Source organism: Plecotus auritus (genome assembly GCF_963455305.1).
Source record: "Plecotus auritus genome assembly, chromosome: 1".
Classification (NCBI taxonomy): Eukaryota; Metazoa; Chordata; class Mammalia; order Chiroptera; family Vespertilionidae; genus Plecotus; species Plecotus auritus.
In genome coordinates this window covers 98,618,491-98,637,170 of record NC_137770.1, presented here as the reverse complement: position 1 = coordinate 98,637,170, position 18,680 = coordinate 98,618,491, and the positions used below count along the sequence as shown (strand labels likewise).

The following is an 18,680-nucleotide window of genomic DNA, read 5'->3' as shown; positions in this document are numbered from 1 at the left end:
CACTACAGTCCACAGGCCGATGCTCTATCCACTGAGCCAAACCAGTGAGGGTTAGAAGCTAATACTTTTAATTAATTCTCCAACTATCTTCTGGATCTGAATGTCTCTAGACCAAAAGAAGTGATAAAATCTTTCCCTTCTGAAAAATGTTTGGGACCTTAGCTCAGAAGATCTATGATAGGTAGCAACAGTGATCCAAAATATCCAAGACTCCTAATGTGGTACTGGATTAGGTGTGCTTATGGTTAAACACACCTCTAAAACACACTAAAGGAGTTTTTTTAAAATTCCCTAGATAAACATTCAAGAAACAGGAGGCAGACTATTACTTTAATATAGGCAAGGAGGATTTTTATTAAAGAAGGTATTTACCAGTTGAGGTTCCTCAATACTTATCTGTAATCCTTGCTCTGTTTGCACTTGAGATGATCTGTGCCAGTACATTTTTCCCATTAAAGAAATATCCTTGAAGGAAAAAAATAAATAATTAAAATAATGTCAGTTTTAAAAATCATCAAGGCATATTACTCAATGCAGCAAAATATTAGTCAATATAGTTCAGTAAATGAGGACTATATGAAAGAGAAATATAAGCAAGTCAATATTATGCATGAAATGAGAAATACAGAAAAAAGATTCAATAAAACATGTTGTCTATTATTCAAATGTTATGGCTTTTAAAATCATTGATCTCTATAGATATATCATCAGATTGAATAAGACAATTAGGTAATATTAAGTCAGATAAAATCACTGCTATTAAATGTTTATACAAGAAAGATAAAATCAAAGATAAAATTTAATCTAACCAAGAGCCAGAAATAATATGAATATACTTAAAATTTTAATAGTGTCATTTTTGTCAATACTAATGCTAAATGCTATATTATACTCTCTACACAGCTGAAATGGTAAGAAGATAGCACAGCACAATATCTAACAATGGGTAGGAATAAAGATACCCAACTTCTACCCAAATTGTTAAGTCACAGACTAGGCATCAACAGAAGTTATTTTGTTTCCCTTCACTTCAGTTTTATCTTCATACATGACTTTTTAAGGACTCTTTCTCCCCTAGCCTTTTAATAATGTCAATAGCAATATCTGAACATTCATTGTGCTTTAAAACTCTGTTTTCCTACCTTTTCTTTGCTTCATTAGAAAATAAATCCATCTAAGACCACTGACTTCTACTCTACCCTCTTGTCCTATCTAATAAAAGAGTAATATGCAAATTGACTTGCATATTACTCTTGTGTTGAATATGTAGTGAATGGTATTGTCATTTATTCTATTAGTGAAGATTTCTATTTTTCTAAACCCAACTAATATTATATTTTCAGTTTATTATACCTGTTAGAAACTTAGAGGTCAGAGGTTTTCATATCGACCTGTGAATGTAGAGAAAACTAGAGGAACTACACTAGAAGACAGTGTTAAGCCCATAACATACATGGTAAGGCTTCAAAATTGATTTATCATATTAATGCCACACATGCTGGGCATTAATATGATAAATTAAAACCTCTGACCTCTAAGTTTCTAACAGGTATAATAAACTGAAAATATAATATTAGTTGGGTTTAGAAAAATAGAAATCTTCACTAATAGAATAAATGACAATACCATTCAACACACAAGATGGCTGCCTCCATGTGGTCAAAGATCCTCCCCCCATGTGGAAACAAGATGGCCGCCACAAGATGGCCAGCAGGGGAGGGCAGTTGGAAGGGACCAGGCCTGCAAGGGAGGGCAGTTGGGGGTGATCAAGCCTGCAGGGGAGGGCAGTTAGGGGTGACCAGGCTGGCAGAGGAGGGAAGTTGGGGGCAACTGGGCCTGCAGGGAAGGGCAGTTGTGGGGGACCCAGGCCTGCAGGGGAGAGCAGTTAGGGGTGACCAGGCCTGCAGGGGAGGGCAGTTAGGGGCAATCAGGCTGGTAGGGGGGTTAGGGGGTGATCAGGCTGGCAGGCAGAAGCAGTTAGGGGCAATCAGGAAGGCAGGCAGGTGAGCAGTTGGGAGCCAGCAGTCCTGGATTGTGAGAGGGATGTCCGACTTCCCGTTTAGGCCCGATCCCATCGGGGCCTAAATGGGCAGTCAGACATCCCTCAAGGGGTCCCAGATTGGAGAGGGTGCAGGCTGGGCTGAGGGACATACACCCCCATGCACGAATTTTGTGCACCTGGCCTCTAGTCATAAATAACTGGACAAAATGTAAGAATACCTCTTTTAGGGTTGGACAACAGGCAGTGCAAGGCTATGATGACTAAGAATATGGATGCAAAAAAAGGTTAAGAGTTAAATTACCCCAGATTTCAGCTTTACACAATTTCCAGAACATAACACAATGAAGGAAAAACCATACAGTGCCCAGTGTCTTACTGAATTGAAGAGACAGAAATTAGAGTAAGAAGACAAAGAGGGTAGAATTTGTTAGGCACAATATGGAGAAAGAGGCTTCAGAAATTTGTCCTTGACTCTTTGGCTGAATACCAATTTTCTCATGCAATGGTGAAATCCATGAGGGCAAAGAAAAACTGCCAATTGGTGGGCAGGGGAGGGTGGCCAGGAACAATTACCAAAAAGCTGTAAGCCACAATTCCCAGAGCTCACACAGCTGGAAATCATTAGCTCTTCCACAAGACAGACAGAGAACATGGTACATTCATCATAAACCTCAGAATGATTATACATTAGTAGCAGTGCTAAATGAGCTTCAGAGTAAGGATTCGCTGAACTTGAACATCTATACTAATAAAAGGGTAATATGCTAATTAGACCGAGTCGCCCAGACATCTTCCAGATGTCCGACTTCCTTCTGGACAGTTAGGGGTGACCAGGACAGGAGAGGGGCAGTTAGGGGGAGACCCGGCCAGAAGGGGGGCAGTTAGAGGGTGACCAGGCCAGGGGGGGCAGTTAGGGGTCAACCAGGCTGGCAGGGGGGGCAGTTAGGGGGCAATCAGGCCAGCAAGCAGAGGCAGTTAGGGGCGATCAGGCAGGCAGGCCGGCAAGTGGTTAGGAGCCAGCAGTCCTGGATTGATTGTAAGAGGGATGTTCAACTGCCAGTTTAGGCCCCATCTTGGAGTCGGACATCCTCTGAGGGGTCCCAGATTGAAGAGGGTACAGGCCGGCCTGAGGGACCCCCCCCTCCCCACCATGCATGAATTTCATGCACCGGGCCTCTAGTTTTAAATAATACTTCAAAAGATACATGTGATCTTCAGGTAGTTTAACTGCCTATCAGATTAAACTCTAACACTTTTTTAAATGAAAACAACCAAATCCAGTATTATAATTTTCATCATCCAATCAGAAGTTATCAATTGTAGAAAAATCTTAAATATATAATATACAACCAGGAGAAAAATAAGTAGGAAAAAAAAAACAGATACGAGAGATACTGAAATGAGAAGATACTGATGTTTGGGACCTTAGCTGAGAAGGTCTATGATATGCAGCAACAGTGATCCAAAATATCCAAGACTCCCAATGTGGTACTGGATTAGGTGTGCTTACAGTTAAACACACCTCAAAAACACATTAAAGGAGATTTTTTTAAAAGCTCCCTAACATTCAAGCAACAGGAGGCAGACTATTACTTTAATATAGGCAAAGAGGATTTTTATTAAAGAAGGTATTTACCATTTGAGGTTCCTCGGTACTTATCTGTAACCCTTGCTCTGTTTGAACGTGAGATAATCTGTGCCAGTACATTTTTCCCATTAATGAAATATCCTTGAAGGAAAAAAAGAAATAATTAAAATAATGTCAATTTTAAAAATCATCAAGGCATATAATACAAATACCATAAATATTCAAAAAGATAAACATAAAGAGGGTTAAATGTATGGTATAAAATAAAAATAAAATGGAACATCTACAAAAAAGCATACATTTTCTGAAAAAAAAATTTCATTGGTTGGCATTAGAAGAAGACATTACAGAAGAAAATATCAGTTCATTAAGACATAGGACTAGAAGCTATACAAAATGAATTACAGAGAGATATAAAAACTGAAACAAATATTCAATCTAACATATTTTTTAATTATAGTTCCAGAAAGAGGGTGTGTAGAGAGCAGCAAATATTTGTACAAAAAATGGCCCAAAGGTTCCAAATTTTATGACAACTATAAACCTCCTAATGCAAGAAGCTCCATGAACTCTTATCAGAAACACACAAATACATTGTGCCAAGCACATTATAATCAAAACTAGAGGCCTGGTACATGAAATTCATGCATGGGTGGGGTCCCTAGGCCTGGCCGGTGATCAGGGCCCAATGGGGCCAGGCCGATGAGGGCTGGGCCGGAGAGGAGGTGACAGTCGCCAGGCTCAGCGCAGAAAGAACAGACGCCAGATGCTGACGTCGCCATAGTCAGTGCTCCGCCACCGCATGGTTCCCTGCCTCCCCTCCTCCTCTTTCCCTCACCGCCATGCACCACAGTGGGCGGGTGGTGGGCCAATTGGGGCCTGCTGGCCAGGGGGAGGAATGGGGCATGGGAGGTTGACCGCTGGCCTCGAAGAGGGAGCCAGCCCTCAGCCCCCCTGGGAAAGGGGCCACGTCCGCCACCACCCACCCTGATTCCCTGTCCCAGCCCAGGACCCAGCCCCAATGGGGCAATCGGAGTCTGCAGACTGCGGGGAGGAACCATGGGAGGTTGGCTGGTCAGGGGAGGTTGGCTGTGGAAATGCACTGACCACCAGAGGGCAGCTCCTGCATTGAGCATCTGTCCCTTGGTGGTCAGTGCGTGTCATAGAGACCGGTCGTTCCGGTCATACCATTCATTCTGGTTGCTTAGGCTTTTATATATAGATTATAAAAACCAGCAATAAAGAAAAAAATCTTATAAGCATCCAGAGAAACATTAAGTATAAATAAACAAAGAATTACCAGTGACTGATTACCACAAATTAATGCTACAGGCTTTTTGTCAAAACTATAGAAGCCAGAAGACAAGGAAGCAACATATTCTAGAATATTTGCACTGAAAAAACACAACTGTCCACATAGAATTCTATATACAGCAAAATATCTTTCAAAACCAAAGGTGAACTACTTTTTCAGTAAACAAAAAGTGAAAGTATTAATCATCATCAAACCTGCATTATAAGAAATATTCAAGGAAATTCTTCAAGCAGATGGAAAATTATATCAGATTAAAACTTGAATGTTCACAATGGAAATAAATGGTAAAATGATAAAAATGTGGGTAAATAAAAGACACTTTTTTGCTTTTTAATTATTTCTTTAAATATAATTAATTGTTTAAATACAAAATAATGTATTGAGATTTATAACATATATACATGTGAAGTATGCATTAATAAAAGCACAATGATGGAAAAAGGAAAAAACATATTGCTATAAGGCCCTTATACTACATGTGAAATGGTATATTATTTCCTGGGATAAGTTAAATATGCATATTATAAACCATATAGCAGTCACTAAAATAATAAAACAAAGAGATAAATAAGCAAATCATATGGAATAACATAAAATGCTTAAAATGTAATAAAAGATGACTGGTAAAGAGAAAAAATATCTACACTAATAAAAGAGAAACATGCAAATTAACTATCACTCCGCTACACCCACCAGCCAATCAGAGCGAGTATGCAAATTAACCCAACAAAGATGGTAGTTAATTTGCATACGCAGATGGAGTGAAGACTGAAGACAGCATAGAAGAAAGAGGGAGGGAAATTGGAAAGTGAGGCTGCAGTGGCAGCGGGAAGGAAAGGTTAGGGGTTGAGGGGTCGGCAGCGGCGGGAGGAAAAGTGCGGGGCAGTGGTGGGAAGGAAAGCGGGGGGGGGGGGTGCAGCAGCAACGACGGGAGGGAAAGCTCAGGGGCGGGAGGGGAGCGGTGGCGGTGGCGGGAGGGAAGCCCACCGGAAGCCCTGTTCTTGCAGGAATCTTCCTGCAATGGGCCTCTAGTGACAAATAAAAACCAAATAACAACATAATAAATATAAACCAAATCATATCAATAATTACATGTAAATGGTTCTAAACATTTAAATTGAAAAACAGATTTTCAAACTGCAGAATAAAAACCAAGATCTTATGTATGATTTCTATAAGAAAAATACTTTAAGTATAAAGACATAAATATGTTAAAGTAGAAGGCTGAAAGAAGATAAAACATGCAAACACTAATCATAAAAAACTGGAAAGGCTATAATTATGTCAGACATGGTAGACCTCAAAACAAGAAATATTAGCAGAAGAAAGAGCATTACTTCATAATAAAAGTGTCAAGTTACTCAGAAGACATAAAAGTACACACTAATGACAAAACTTCAAAGGGCATAAAACAAAAAAAAACCTAACAGAACTGAGAATAAAAGTAGAATATTTCATTATTATAGTTGGAAATTTCAAACCAAAACTGTATCTGCTCCAGAGACTTCACAAATATACTAGTCAGACAGTTAATGTGAAATGGGAAAGCCTGCAAAATATTTTTTACAACCTTTTGGGTTTAAAAATATATAAAGTATAAAAAGAATAATAAAAACCAAATTCAGAATATTGTTCACATCTGAGGAGGGAGGAAATTATTGGAAAGAAGTACAACAGAGGCCTGTGTTTTCCTTGCAATTTTCTATTTATTTAAACAATCTGAGGGCTATATGAAAAATATTAAATTTTGAAGAATCTGAGTGATGCATACTTTTTCTACAGTTGAAATATTTAATAATATAAACACTTTAAAGAAATTTCTCAACAGATTTTATGTGGGTAACATAACAATGTCAAAGATAAATAAAAATATGTTTTTAAGAAACCTTATAGTTTAGCTCATTTATGAACATAAATGCAAAAATCCTAATTAAAATAATTACAAATGAAGTTAATCAGTGTATTTATAAAAAATGCAACTTTTTCAATTAGTTTATGTTCAATATTATTTTGTATTACATTTAGATGTACAGCATAGTGGTTAAACAATCATATATTTTGCAAAGTGTTCCCCCCAAGATTTCCAGTACCCACTGGGCACCATACATAGTTATTACAATATTGTTGACTATATTCCCTATGCTGTATAGAAACAATACATCTTGACCAAGGAAATTTTTCCCAGAAATGCATTGCTAGCTTATGAGATCAACAGATTAGCATGACATTTTATATAATCATTGCAATAACTGCTGAAGAAAATAAATAAAATTCAATACCTATTTCTGAGTAAAAAGTAACTAGAAATAGAAGAAAACTTTCTTAACACCACAAGAAATATTTGTAGATTCCTGCACCAAACACTAATTCACAATAAAATGTCATACAGCTCGGACCCAATCTAACAAGAAAACAAAATAAGTGATAAAAATAACATAAAAGCAAGGACCAAAATGCCACTATTAATAGATTATGTGACCATAGAGTTGGTGGAAAAAAAGAAAATCAACTGAAAAATTATCAGACCAAAGTAAAAGTACTAAACATAGTTAATAAATTCAACAAATAAAAATTCAGACCAGAAATAACCAGTTAAGATTCCATTCTTAATGACCTACTAATATAAGCAATAAAATGAATGAATCTCAAAAACATGTTGAGCAGAAGAGGTCAGGTTAAATGGCATCAGAATGCCCAAAATTATACTCTCCTGACCACCCAATAAAGTAAGTATAAAAACAAAAATATATGAAAATTTAAAGTATTTGTCTAGTAAGTCCAATGCCTGGGATTCTTCAAGAACAGCTTCTATTAATTGTTGTTTTTTTCTGTGTATGGACCATACTGTTTATTTTTATATCTCATAATTTATTGCTAAAAGACTTATAACAACCCAGGGAGCACTTATTCACTAAAAATGAATAAATTTCAGAAGAAATAATGAGTTTTTTAGTGTTTTAACTTGCCCTATTCCCATACTCTGCTGTCCAGTTAAGCAGTAGCCTTGGGGAGTGTTTGTTGGTGAGTTTGTTGGTGAGGGACAGCTATACTCCAGGGGACTATGGGGGACTGCCAGATGGAGTTCCCCTGACCAGGCAGCCTCCACTGCTGCTGGGATCCCTCCCAGAGCAACCAGCTCTGACACGGAGACCACGTCATCTTGAAGGGGAGAGAAGCTGTTATTAGCAGCCTGAAAATCCCAGGAATCTACAACTACGGCACCCAGTGAACAGCTGCGAACCCGAGAACACTGGTCCTCAAGTGGCACGAGCACGCAGATTCAGAGGAGCTCTGCACCTCCTCATGGAAAGGTCAGATTTTGCCTGGGATAAGGTGAGGTCTGCGGTCTGGGCAAGAGAGAGAAATGCTCACACAGGAGCTGGAGAATCCAGGGAAGTCTGCACCCAGAAAAGTCCATGGCCATTGGGGCTGGCGTGATCCATGAATGTGGCAAGGGATCTGCAGAGCTGCTACCAGAAGGGAACTCTAAAAAGCAACCCATAGTTGAACTGGGCGCAAAATGACAGCCTAAAAATTTTAAAAGTGGTTCGGCTGCTTAGACCCAAGTGGAAAGAGTACTGCAGAGACTTGCGCCACAGCACCAGAGTTCACACAGTTACTCTGGCTCTTTTTTTCTCTCATTTTTTGCCTCTCTCTTTAAATCCTTGCTTTTGATTACTAAGCCCAACACATAGGATCACCCAATTGGGGACACTCTAAGTGACTGCACGGGAAGGTTGTTTTTGTAGAACCTGGGGATCAGAGCAGGGAATAACAATCAGAGAACCAGCTCTGGGGCAGCCCATTCCCCCAAACCGGTATTAAGTGCCACAGGGAAAACAAAATCTAAACACTAGCTAGAGAGGACCTATAGACCTGGAGGTCAATCCGGAAACACTGCCACCCAGAGGTTGAATCACAAATTGACTCTTGTGTAAACACAAATAAAGGAGTATAAAAAATAGAGACATACTGCTTGCTTGAAAATCAGGACTGTAGCCTACAACAATGAGGAGCAGTGGAACACAGGGAACTTTAATACTGTCCTGACTAGGAAAGAGGTGTGCCAAACAGAACAGTAGAGGCAGTGAATGATCTTCACTACTGCACATTTTTATTTTAGTTTTTCATCTTTTACTCAAGAAGCTATTTTTTTCTTTTTTCCTCACTTGATTTTACCTTTTTAATTACTACATTTTTATTTTCAATCAGTATTATTACTACTATTATTTTACCTTTTTTAAAAAAGTGTCATTTTATTTTCTCTTTATTTTACTTTGGGATTAGTCTTATACATTCTATTTTCATCTTTCCTTAACATCATTTTATTCTATCTCAAATTTACCTTTATGCCAACACTCTCTTCCTCACCTTTGTTGTCCTGTTTCTCTTACCTTATGACTGCTTTAGATTTTCCTTATTCCCTCTTTTTACCTCCTGTTAAAATTTCACCCTACTTATATATCTAATTTCCAAACCCCTGCTTTAAGTACATACAAACCTCTCGCTTCCCTTTCTTCACTAACCAAATTTTCTTTCTCTCTGTCCTTTTGCTGTTGTTTGCTTGATTGTTGATTATATTGATTTTTTTATGCTTGCGTGTGAGATTGTTTTACTTTTTGTTGTTGTTTTTTTTAGTTTTTGTTTGTTTTTTGCTTCTGTTTTCCCTCACCTCGCTTGATATTAGTTGTTTGTAGTTTGCATTCATCTCTAGGTATTTGTTGCTGGCATTAGTTGGGATTAGTGGCCATTCTATTGGAGTTTTCTCCACATATAGTTTTTCCCCCTCTTCTTTCTTAGTCTCTTTCTTTTATCTCTTACTTTTTTTTTCCTTTTCCCAAATTCATATTTGCACTCCTTTTTTTTTTCTCTTCTTTCTTTCTTATCCTCTAATTCACTTTTCTCTGGTGGTCACCTTTATTTGGGGTTATTAGTATTGTGAATTCATTTGTGTTCAGTGCCTTGTGCATTGTGCCTTGTTGTGTTCTATTTTGTGCCTTTAAATCAATGCAGGAGAGAGAGAACTACATAACCAGACACCTGAAGAAGAGAGATCATGGGAAACAAAGCAACAGCCTGCAAATGAAAGAAAAGCAGGCATTACCAAAAAAGAAAGTAAACGAATGGAGGCAAGCAAACTGTCAGAAAAAGAATTCAGAGAAATGGTCATAAGGTGGATGAAAAGAATGGAAGAAAAATTTGACAATATGTGTGAGAACCAAGAGGAAATGAAGAAGAAACAAGAAGAAATGAAAAGTGACATCGCTGGTATAAAGAACTCAATAGAAAGCATCAAAAGTAGACTAGACGAAGCAGAGGACCGCATCAGTGAGCTAGAAGACAAGGTAGGAAAAAACACCCAGAGCAGCTTCTAAAAGAAAAATATTAAAAAACAGGAGGAGAGCCTAAGGGAACTTTGGGACAACGTGAAACGAAACAACATCCACATAATAGGGGTACCAGAAAGAGAGGAAACTGAGCAAGGAATAGTAAACCTATTTGAGGAAATAATGACAGAAAACTTCCCTGATATAGGCAAGAAAAAACTCACACAAATCCAAAAAGCTCACAGAGTCCCAAACAAAATGAACCCCAAAAGACCGATGCCAAGGCACATTATAATTAAATTGGCAAACACCAACGACAAAGTAAGAATCTTAAAAGCAGACAGAAAGAGACAAAAAGTTACCTACAAAGGATCCCCATTCAGACTAGTGACAGATTTTTCAACAGAAACACATCAGGCCAGAAGGGAATGGAATGAAATATACAAAGTCATGCAAAGGAAGGGTCTGAATCCAAGAATACTGTACCCAGCAAGACTATCAATCAAAATTGAAGGTGAAATCAGGAGCTTCACAGACAAAAAAGGACTAAGGGAATTTATTACCACCAAACCAGCAATGCAAGAAATGCTAAAGGGTCTGCTGTAAAAAAAAAAAGAAATAGGAAGCAAAGAAGGAACACAGGGGTAAAGAATAAAAATGGCAACAAACAAGTACCTATCAATAATACTTTTAAATGTAAATGGATTAAATGCCCCAATCAAAAGACATAGGGTAACGGATTGAATAAGAAAACAGGACCCATATATCTGCTGTCTACAAGAAACCCACCTCAGAAAAAAAGACACACACAGACTGAGGGTGAAGGGATGGAAAAAAGGTTTTCCAGGTGAATGGAAATGAAAAAGAAAGCCAGGGTAGAAATACTTATATCTGACAAATTAGATCTCAAACTGAAGGACATAACAAGAGATAAGGAAGGCCACTTCATAATACTAAAGGGAGCAATCCAACAAGAAAAAATAACTCTGGTAAACATATACGCACCCAATACAGGAGCACCCAAATACATAAAAAAAACTTCTGGAGGATATCAAGGAAGCGATTGACAGCAATACAATCATAGTAGGGGACTTTAATACCCCACTATCACCATTGGGCAAATCCTCTAAAAAAAATCAGCAAAGAAACATCAATCTTAAATGACTCACTAGACCAAATGGAATTAATTGACATCTTCAGAACATTTCACCCCAAAGCCAAAAAATATACATTCTTCTCAAGTGCACATGGGTCATTTTCAAACATAGACCATATATTGGGTCACAGGCAAAGTCTCTTCAAATTCAAGAAGATAGAAATCATATCAAGCATCTTCTCAGACCACAGTGGCATAAAACTGGAAATCAACTACAATAAAAACAATCAAAAGAAATCAAACACATGGAGACTAAATAGCATGCTATTAAACAATGACTGGGTTACCACAGAGATCAAAGAAGAAATAAAAAACATCATGGCAACAAACGACAATTAAAACACAACAATTCAAAATCTATGGGACACAGCGAAAGCAGTCTTGAGGGGGAAGTTCATAGCTCTATAAGCCTACTGCAAAAAACAAGAAACAATGGTAATAAATTATCTAACCCTACAACTCAAAGCGTTAGAAAGAGAACAACAGGAACAGCCCAGTGTAAGCAGAAGGAAGGAAATAATAAAGATCAGAGCAGAAATAAGCAACATAGAGACAAAAAAAAAATATACAAAAAATCAACAAAACCAAGAGCTGTTTTTTTGAAAGGATAAACAAGATTGATGAACCTCTAGCCAGGCTCACCAAGAAGCAAAGAGAGAGGACCCAAATAAACAAAATCAGAAATGAAAGAGGAGAAATAACAACAGACCCCAAAGAAATACAATGATTGTTAAAAAATACTCTGAACAACTCTATTCCAACAAACTGGACAACCTGGAGGAAATGGACATATTCCAAGGAAAATACAACCTTCCAGAACTCAATCAGGAAGAATCTAAACAGCTTAATAGGCCAATAACTATGGAAGAAATTGAAACAGTCATCAAAAAGCATCCAGCAAACAAAAGACCAGGGCCAGACAGCTTCACAGGAGAGTTTTACCAAACATTCAAGAAAAAAATTAAAACCCATCCTCCTCAGACTTTTCTAAAAATTCAAGAGGAAGGAACACTTCCAAGCTCATTCTATGATGCCAGCATCACCCTAATACCAAAACCAGATAAAGACAACACAATGAAAGAGAATTATAGGCCAATATCCCTCATGAACATAGATGCCAAAATACTCAACAAAATTCTAGCAAATCCGACCTAGCAGTACATCAGAAAGATCATACACCATGACCAAGTAGGATTTATCCCAGGGATGCAAGGATGGTACAATATCTGCAAATCAATAAACGTGATACATCATATGAACAAATTGAGAATTAAATCCACATAGTCATATCCATTGATGCAGAAAAAAGCATTTGACAAAATCCAACACCCATTGTTGATAAAAACTCTCAGCAAGGTGGGAATAGAAGGATCATACCTCAACATCATAAAAGCCATATATGACAAACCACAGCCAACATCATACTCAATGGGCAAAAACTAAAACCATTTCCCCTAGGAACAAGACAAGGATGCCCACTTTCACCACTGTGTTCCACATAGTACTAGAAGTACTAGCCATAGTGATCAGATAAGAAGAAGAAATAAAAGGCATCCAAATTGGAAAAGAAGTAAAGCTTTTTTTATTGTTGACAGTATTATATGCAGATGACATGTACAATATCATGTCATCTGCATATAATTGTCCTTATATGTAGATGACATGATATTCTACATAAAAAAACCGAAAGACTCCTTCAAAAAACTATTAGACTTAATAAATGAATTTGGCAATGTAGCAGGATACAAAATTAACGCCAAGAAATCTATGGCATTTCTATACACCAATAGTGAACTTACAGAAAGAGAGACTAAAAATGCAATCCCATTTACCATCACACCAAAAAAATTAAGATACCTAGGAATAAACTTAACTAAGGAGGTAAAAGACATATACGTGGAAAACTATAGGACACTGAAAAAAAAGATAGAGGAAGACATAAACAGATGGAAGAACATCATGTTCATGGATTGGTAGAATCAACATCATTAAAATGTCCATACTACCCTAAGCAATCTATAGATTCAATGCACTCCCCATTAAAATACCAACAGCATACTTCATAGACCTAGAAAGAACTCCCCAAAAATCCATCTGGAATTAAAAAAAGACCCCGAATAGCCACAGCAATGCTGAGAAAGAAGAATAAAGTAGGTGGGATCTCAATACCAGATTTCAACCTGTACTACAAAGCCACTGTTCTCAAAACAGCATGGTATTGGCACAAGAACAGACATATAGATCAATGGAATAGAATAGAGAACCCAGATATCGACCCAAACCACTATGCGCAATTAATATTTGACAAAGGAGGTATGAACATACAATGGAGTCAAGAAAGTCTCTTCAATTAATGGTGTTGAGAATATTGCACAGACACATGCAAAAAAAATGAAACTACACCACCAACTTACACTATGCACAAAAATAAACTCAAAATGGATACAGGACTTAAACATAAGATGAGAAACCATAAAAATACTAGAGGAATCCACAGGCAGAAAAATCTCAGACATATGCCGAAGCAATTTCTTCACCGATACCACTTCCTAGGGCAATGGAAGCTAAAGAGAAAATAAACAAATGGGACTACATCAAAATAAAAAGCTTTTGCACAGCAAAAGAAACCATCAATAAAACAACAAGAAAGCCCACTGTATGGGAGAACATATTTGCAAATGTTATTACTGACAAAGCTTTAATTTCCAACATTTACAGGGAACTCATACAACTTAACAAAAGGAAGATAAACAATCCAACCAAAAAATGGGCAACGGACACATATAGATACTTTTCGAAAGAAGACAGAAGGAAGGCCAAGAGACACATGAAAACATGCTCAAAGTCACTAATTATCTGAGAGATGCAAATCAAAATGACAATGCGGTACCATCTCACACCTGTCAGAATGGCTATCATCAACAAATCAACAAACGACAAGTGTGGCAAGGATGCGGAGAAAAAGGAACCCTCTTGCACTGCTGGTAGGAATGCAGACTGGTGCAGCCACTGTGGAGAACAGTATGGAGTTTCCTCAAAAAACTAAAAATGGAGCTCCCATTTGACCCAGTATTCCCACTTCTAGGAATATATCTTAAGAAACTAGAAACACGAATCAGAAAGGATATATGCACCCCTATGTTCATAGCAGCACAATTCACCATAGCTAAGATTTGGAAACAGCCTAAATGCCCATCAGCAGATGAGTGGATTAAAAAACTCTGGTACATCTACACGATAGAATACTACGCTGCTATAAAAAAGAAGGAATTCTTACCATTTGCAGCAGCATGGATGGACCTGGAGAGCATTATGTTAAGTGAAATAAGCCAGGCAATGAAAGAAAAATACCACTTGGTCTCACTCATCTATGGAAAATAAAGAACATTATAACCTGATGAAGAAAAAGATAGATACAGAGGCAGTAAAACATCGAACAGACTGTCAAATTACAGCGGGAAGGCTAGGGAGTTTGGGGAAGAGGGAGAAAGAGATCAACTGAAGGACTTGTATGTATGCATATAAGCACAACCAATAGACACAAGACTCTGGGGGGGTGGGATGAGGGCATGCGACAGGGGGTAGGGGAGACTGAGGGAAGGTCAATGGGGAAAAAAAGGAGATATAGGTACTACTATGTGTAATACTTTAAACAATTAAAAAAAAAAAAGGTCAATTATCTAGGTAAACCAGTGCTTTCCCAAAAGGGGTATTCCCTGGGTGCGGCAACTTTGCTCTTTATCTAGTTTGTAACTGGCAATATGTTGATTCAGTATAGGTGTCTTTGAAGTGAAGGTCCGGGCAATCCAAAGTTTAATTTCTAGCACTTACATTACAATAAAAATAAAAAAAGCTAATTGTCAGGTGCTTAAAATACATTGATGTGCATGCCAAAGGCTGTGTACATTCTCAGAAAAGTTATATAAACCCTAATTTTTCATCTTTGGCTAACCTTGAGGATCCAGGAAACCTGGAAGTGAGGGCTAACAGAGAGTTGTAAATTGCCTGCTTGAGCACTGAAGGCATGTCCTAACAGACACACACACACACACACACACACACACACACACACACACACACACACCCTTAGCAAAAGCTGAGAGATATTTGTTCCAGACACTCATGGAAATCTATATTCAATCAGTACCTGACCGGGGAAACCAAGATGGCGGCATAGGTAAACACCTAAACTGCGGCCTCGCACAACAATTTCAAAACTACAACTAAAAGACAGAACGGACACCATCCAGAACCACAGGAGAGCTGGCTGAGTGAAAATTCTACAACTAGAAGGAAAGAGAAAAGCTCACAGAGAATCGGAGGTACGGCAAAGGGTCTTTGTGCGCACAGAGAGGAAGGGCGGCTGAGAGCCAGGCTGGCTTTCTCTGGCGGAAGGGGTAAGGAAGCCCCCGACCGCACTGAACCCCAGTTCTGACTGCACTGAACCCCAGTTCCGGGCGAGCCCCTGGGGACCCACGCTCTTACGGGGGCGAGTCTGGACTCTCGGGTGGAGACTCGGGAGCCGGGAAGGCAGAAGTCTGAAGGCGCGGCGTGCCAGTGCGCACAAAGGCTGCGGAGGTTGCCACAGGCTTTCCCTAGTGGAAGCGAGTCGGAGGCTCCTGAACGCACTGGGCCCCAGTTCTGACTGCACTGAACCCCGGTTCAAGGCGAGCCCCTGGGGACCCATGCTCTTGTGGGGGGAGTCTGGACTCTCAGGCGGAGACTCGGGAGCCGGGAAGGCAGAGGTCTGCGCGTGCGCACAAGGGCAAGGCTGACGAGAAGCCAAGAGTGTCTGCTCCGCCCTGAGACTCCACCCCATCCAAGCCGAGCACAGAGGCTATTGCAATTTGGCAAGTCTAATCCTATAAAGCTGTCTCCAGCACCGAACTTCTCCCAGCATAGACGCAGCTGATCCTTACAGCCAACTGGCCTGAAGGTCAATTCCTCCCAGTGATACCAACAACAATCAAGATTTAACTACAACAAGGCTGTACACACAGTCCACAAAGGGGTGCACCAAGAGTGTCCACCTCAGGTTAACTGGGGAGGCCGACCCACTGGGCCATATAGGAAACCTAGCACACAAATTTACCCTACCAACTCAGGGAAGCAGTGAAAATGCAGCGTCAAAGAAACAGATCACAAACGAAAGAAATGGAGGAAAACAAATGACTGGATATAGAATTCAAAACCACGGTTATAAGGCTTTTCAAGAATATCCTAGAAAAGGCCCATAAATATAACGAGACCCTCGAAGATATGAAAAAGGACCAACTAGAAATTAAACATACACTGTCTGAAATAAAAAATATTATACAGAGACCCAACAACAGACTAGAGGAACACAATAATCAAGTCAAAGAATTGAAATACAAAGAAGCAAAAAACACTCAACCGAAAAAGCAAAAAGCAAAAAAAAAAATCCAAAAAGTTGAAGATAGTGTAAGAAGACTCTGGGACAACTTCAAGCGTACCAACATCAGAATTATGGGGGTGCCAGAAGAAGAGAGAGAGCAAGATACTGAAAACCTATTTGAAGAAATAATGACTGAAAACTTCCCCCACCTGGTGAAAGAAATAGACTTACAAGTCCAGGAAGTGCACAGAACCCCAAACAAAAGGAATCCAAAGAGGACCACACCAAGACACATCATAATTAAAATGCCAAGAGCAAAAGACAAAGAGAGAATATTAAAAGCAGCAAGAGAAAAACAGTTAGTTACCTACAAGGGAGCACCCATACGATTGTCAGCTGATTTAGCAACAGAAAGTATGCAGGCCAGACGGGAGTGGCAAGAAATTTTCAATGTGATGAATAGCAAGAACCTACAACCAAGATTACTCTACCCAGCAAAGCTATCATTCAGAATTGAAGGTCAGATAAAGAGCTTCACAGAGAAGAAAAAGCTAAAGGAGTTCATCACCACCAAACCAGTATTATATGAAATGCTGAAAGGTATTCTTAAAGAAGAGGAAGAAGAAAAAAGTAAAGATAAAAATTATGAACAACAAATACATATCTACCAACAAGTGAACCTAAAAATCAAGTGAATTAAAAACCTGAGGAACAGAATAATCTGGTGAATATAATAGAATCAGGGGCATAGAAAGGGAGTGGACTGATAATTCTCGGGGGGAAAGGGGTATGGGGGGCTCATGAAGAGACTGGACAAAAATCATACACCTATGGATGAGGACAGTGGGGGGGAGGTAAGGGCAGAAGATGGGGTAGGAACTGGGTGGAGGGGAGCTATGGGGGGGAAAAGGAGAAACAATTGTAATAATCTGAATAAAGATTTATTTTTTAAAAAAAATCAGTACCTGACCACTAAGCTAACCAAGAAGAAACTTCACTGGCCACAAACAATAAGTAATATGGACTTTACAAAATTAGTTACAAGTCACAATTTTTTTTAAAATGACAACAACAAAAAAATCAAGAACAAAAGCAAACAGTAACAATAACAAAACCTGGGACAAAAAGAGACACTGATTACACAACTGTCACATTATATTATTTTAACTATATAGTTTACAATAAAAAATATGAGATATGCAAACAAATTAGAATGGATGGCTAGGATCAAGAAAATGGCAGCTGAATAAGTGGACCTTTTGTGCACCTCCCAAGGCCAGACTGGAAGTAAAACTAAAGTGGGGAATATACACCCAGAATTACCAACTGAGGTACAGCTGACTCCAAGAGCAATTAAGGCTCAACTACAACAGCACATTGCACACAGCCCACACAAGGGCACTCCTAGAGTGCCCAGTTCCGGTGAGTGGGGAGGCTGAGCCACTAGGCCCTATAGGACACCTACTACACAAGGCCACTCTACCATTTCCAGGAAACATAGCAGCTGTACCTAATACATGGAAACAAATACAGTGAAGCAGCCAAAATACAGAGACAGAGGAACGTGTTGCAAATGAAGGAACTAAATGAAATGGAAGCAAGCAAACTACCAGATACAGAGTTCAAAACAATGGTTATAAGAATGCTCAAGGAACTTAATGAAAACTTCAAATAACTTAGTGAGAACATTAACAACATAAAAAATGACCCATCAGAAATGAAGCATACACTAACTGAAATGAAGAATAATTTAAAGGAAATCAATAATAGAGGACATTGAGAATCAAATCAGAGATTTGGAATATGAGGAAACAAAAAACACCCAATCAGAACAGCAAAAAGAGAAAAGAATTCAAAAATATGAAGATAGTGTAAGGAGCCTCTGGGACAACTTCAAGCGTTGACCACATCATGGGAATACCAGAAAGAGAAGAGA

At 38.8% G+C, this 18,680-nt stretch overlaps 1 protein-coding gene across 1 annotated transcript in view; it reads right to left on the bottom strand.

Annotated features, from left to right (window-relative positions):
• Nucleotides 1–18,680, bottom strand: part of TTC6 (tetratricopeptide repeat domain 6) — a gene marked incomplete at its 5' end in the record, with an annotated part of 255,488 nt that overhangs the window by 138,587 nt on the left and 98,221 nt on the right. The window contains one exon of the mRNA XM_080653529.1: nucleotides 373–465. Coding sequence (XP_080509655.1) covers nucleotides 373–465 — 93 coding nt within the window. The remainder of the gene's footprint in view (nucleotides 1–372; nucleotides 466–18,680) is intronic.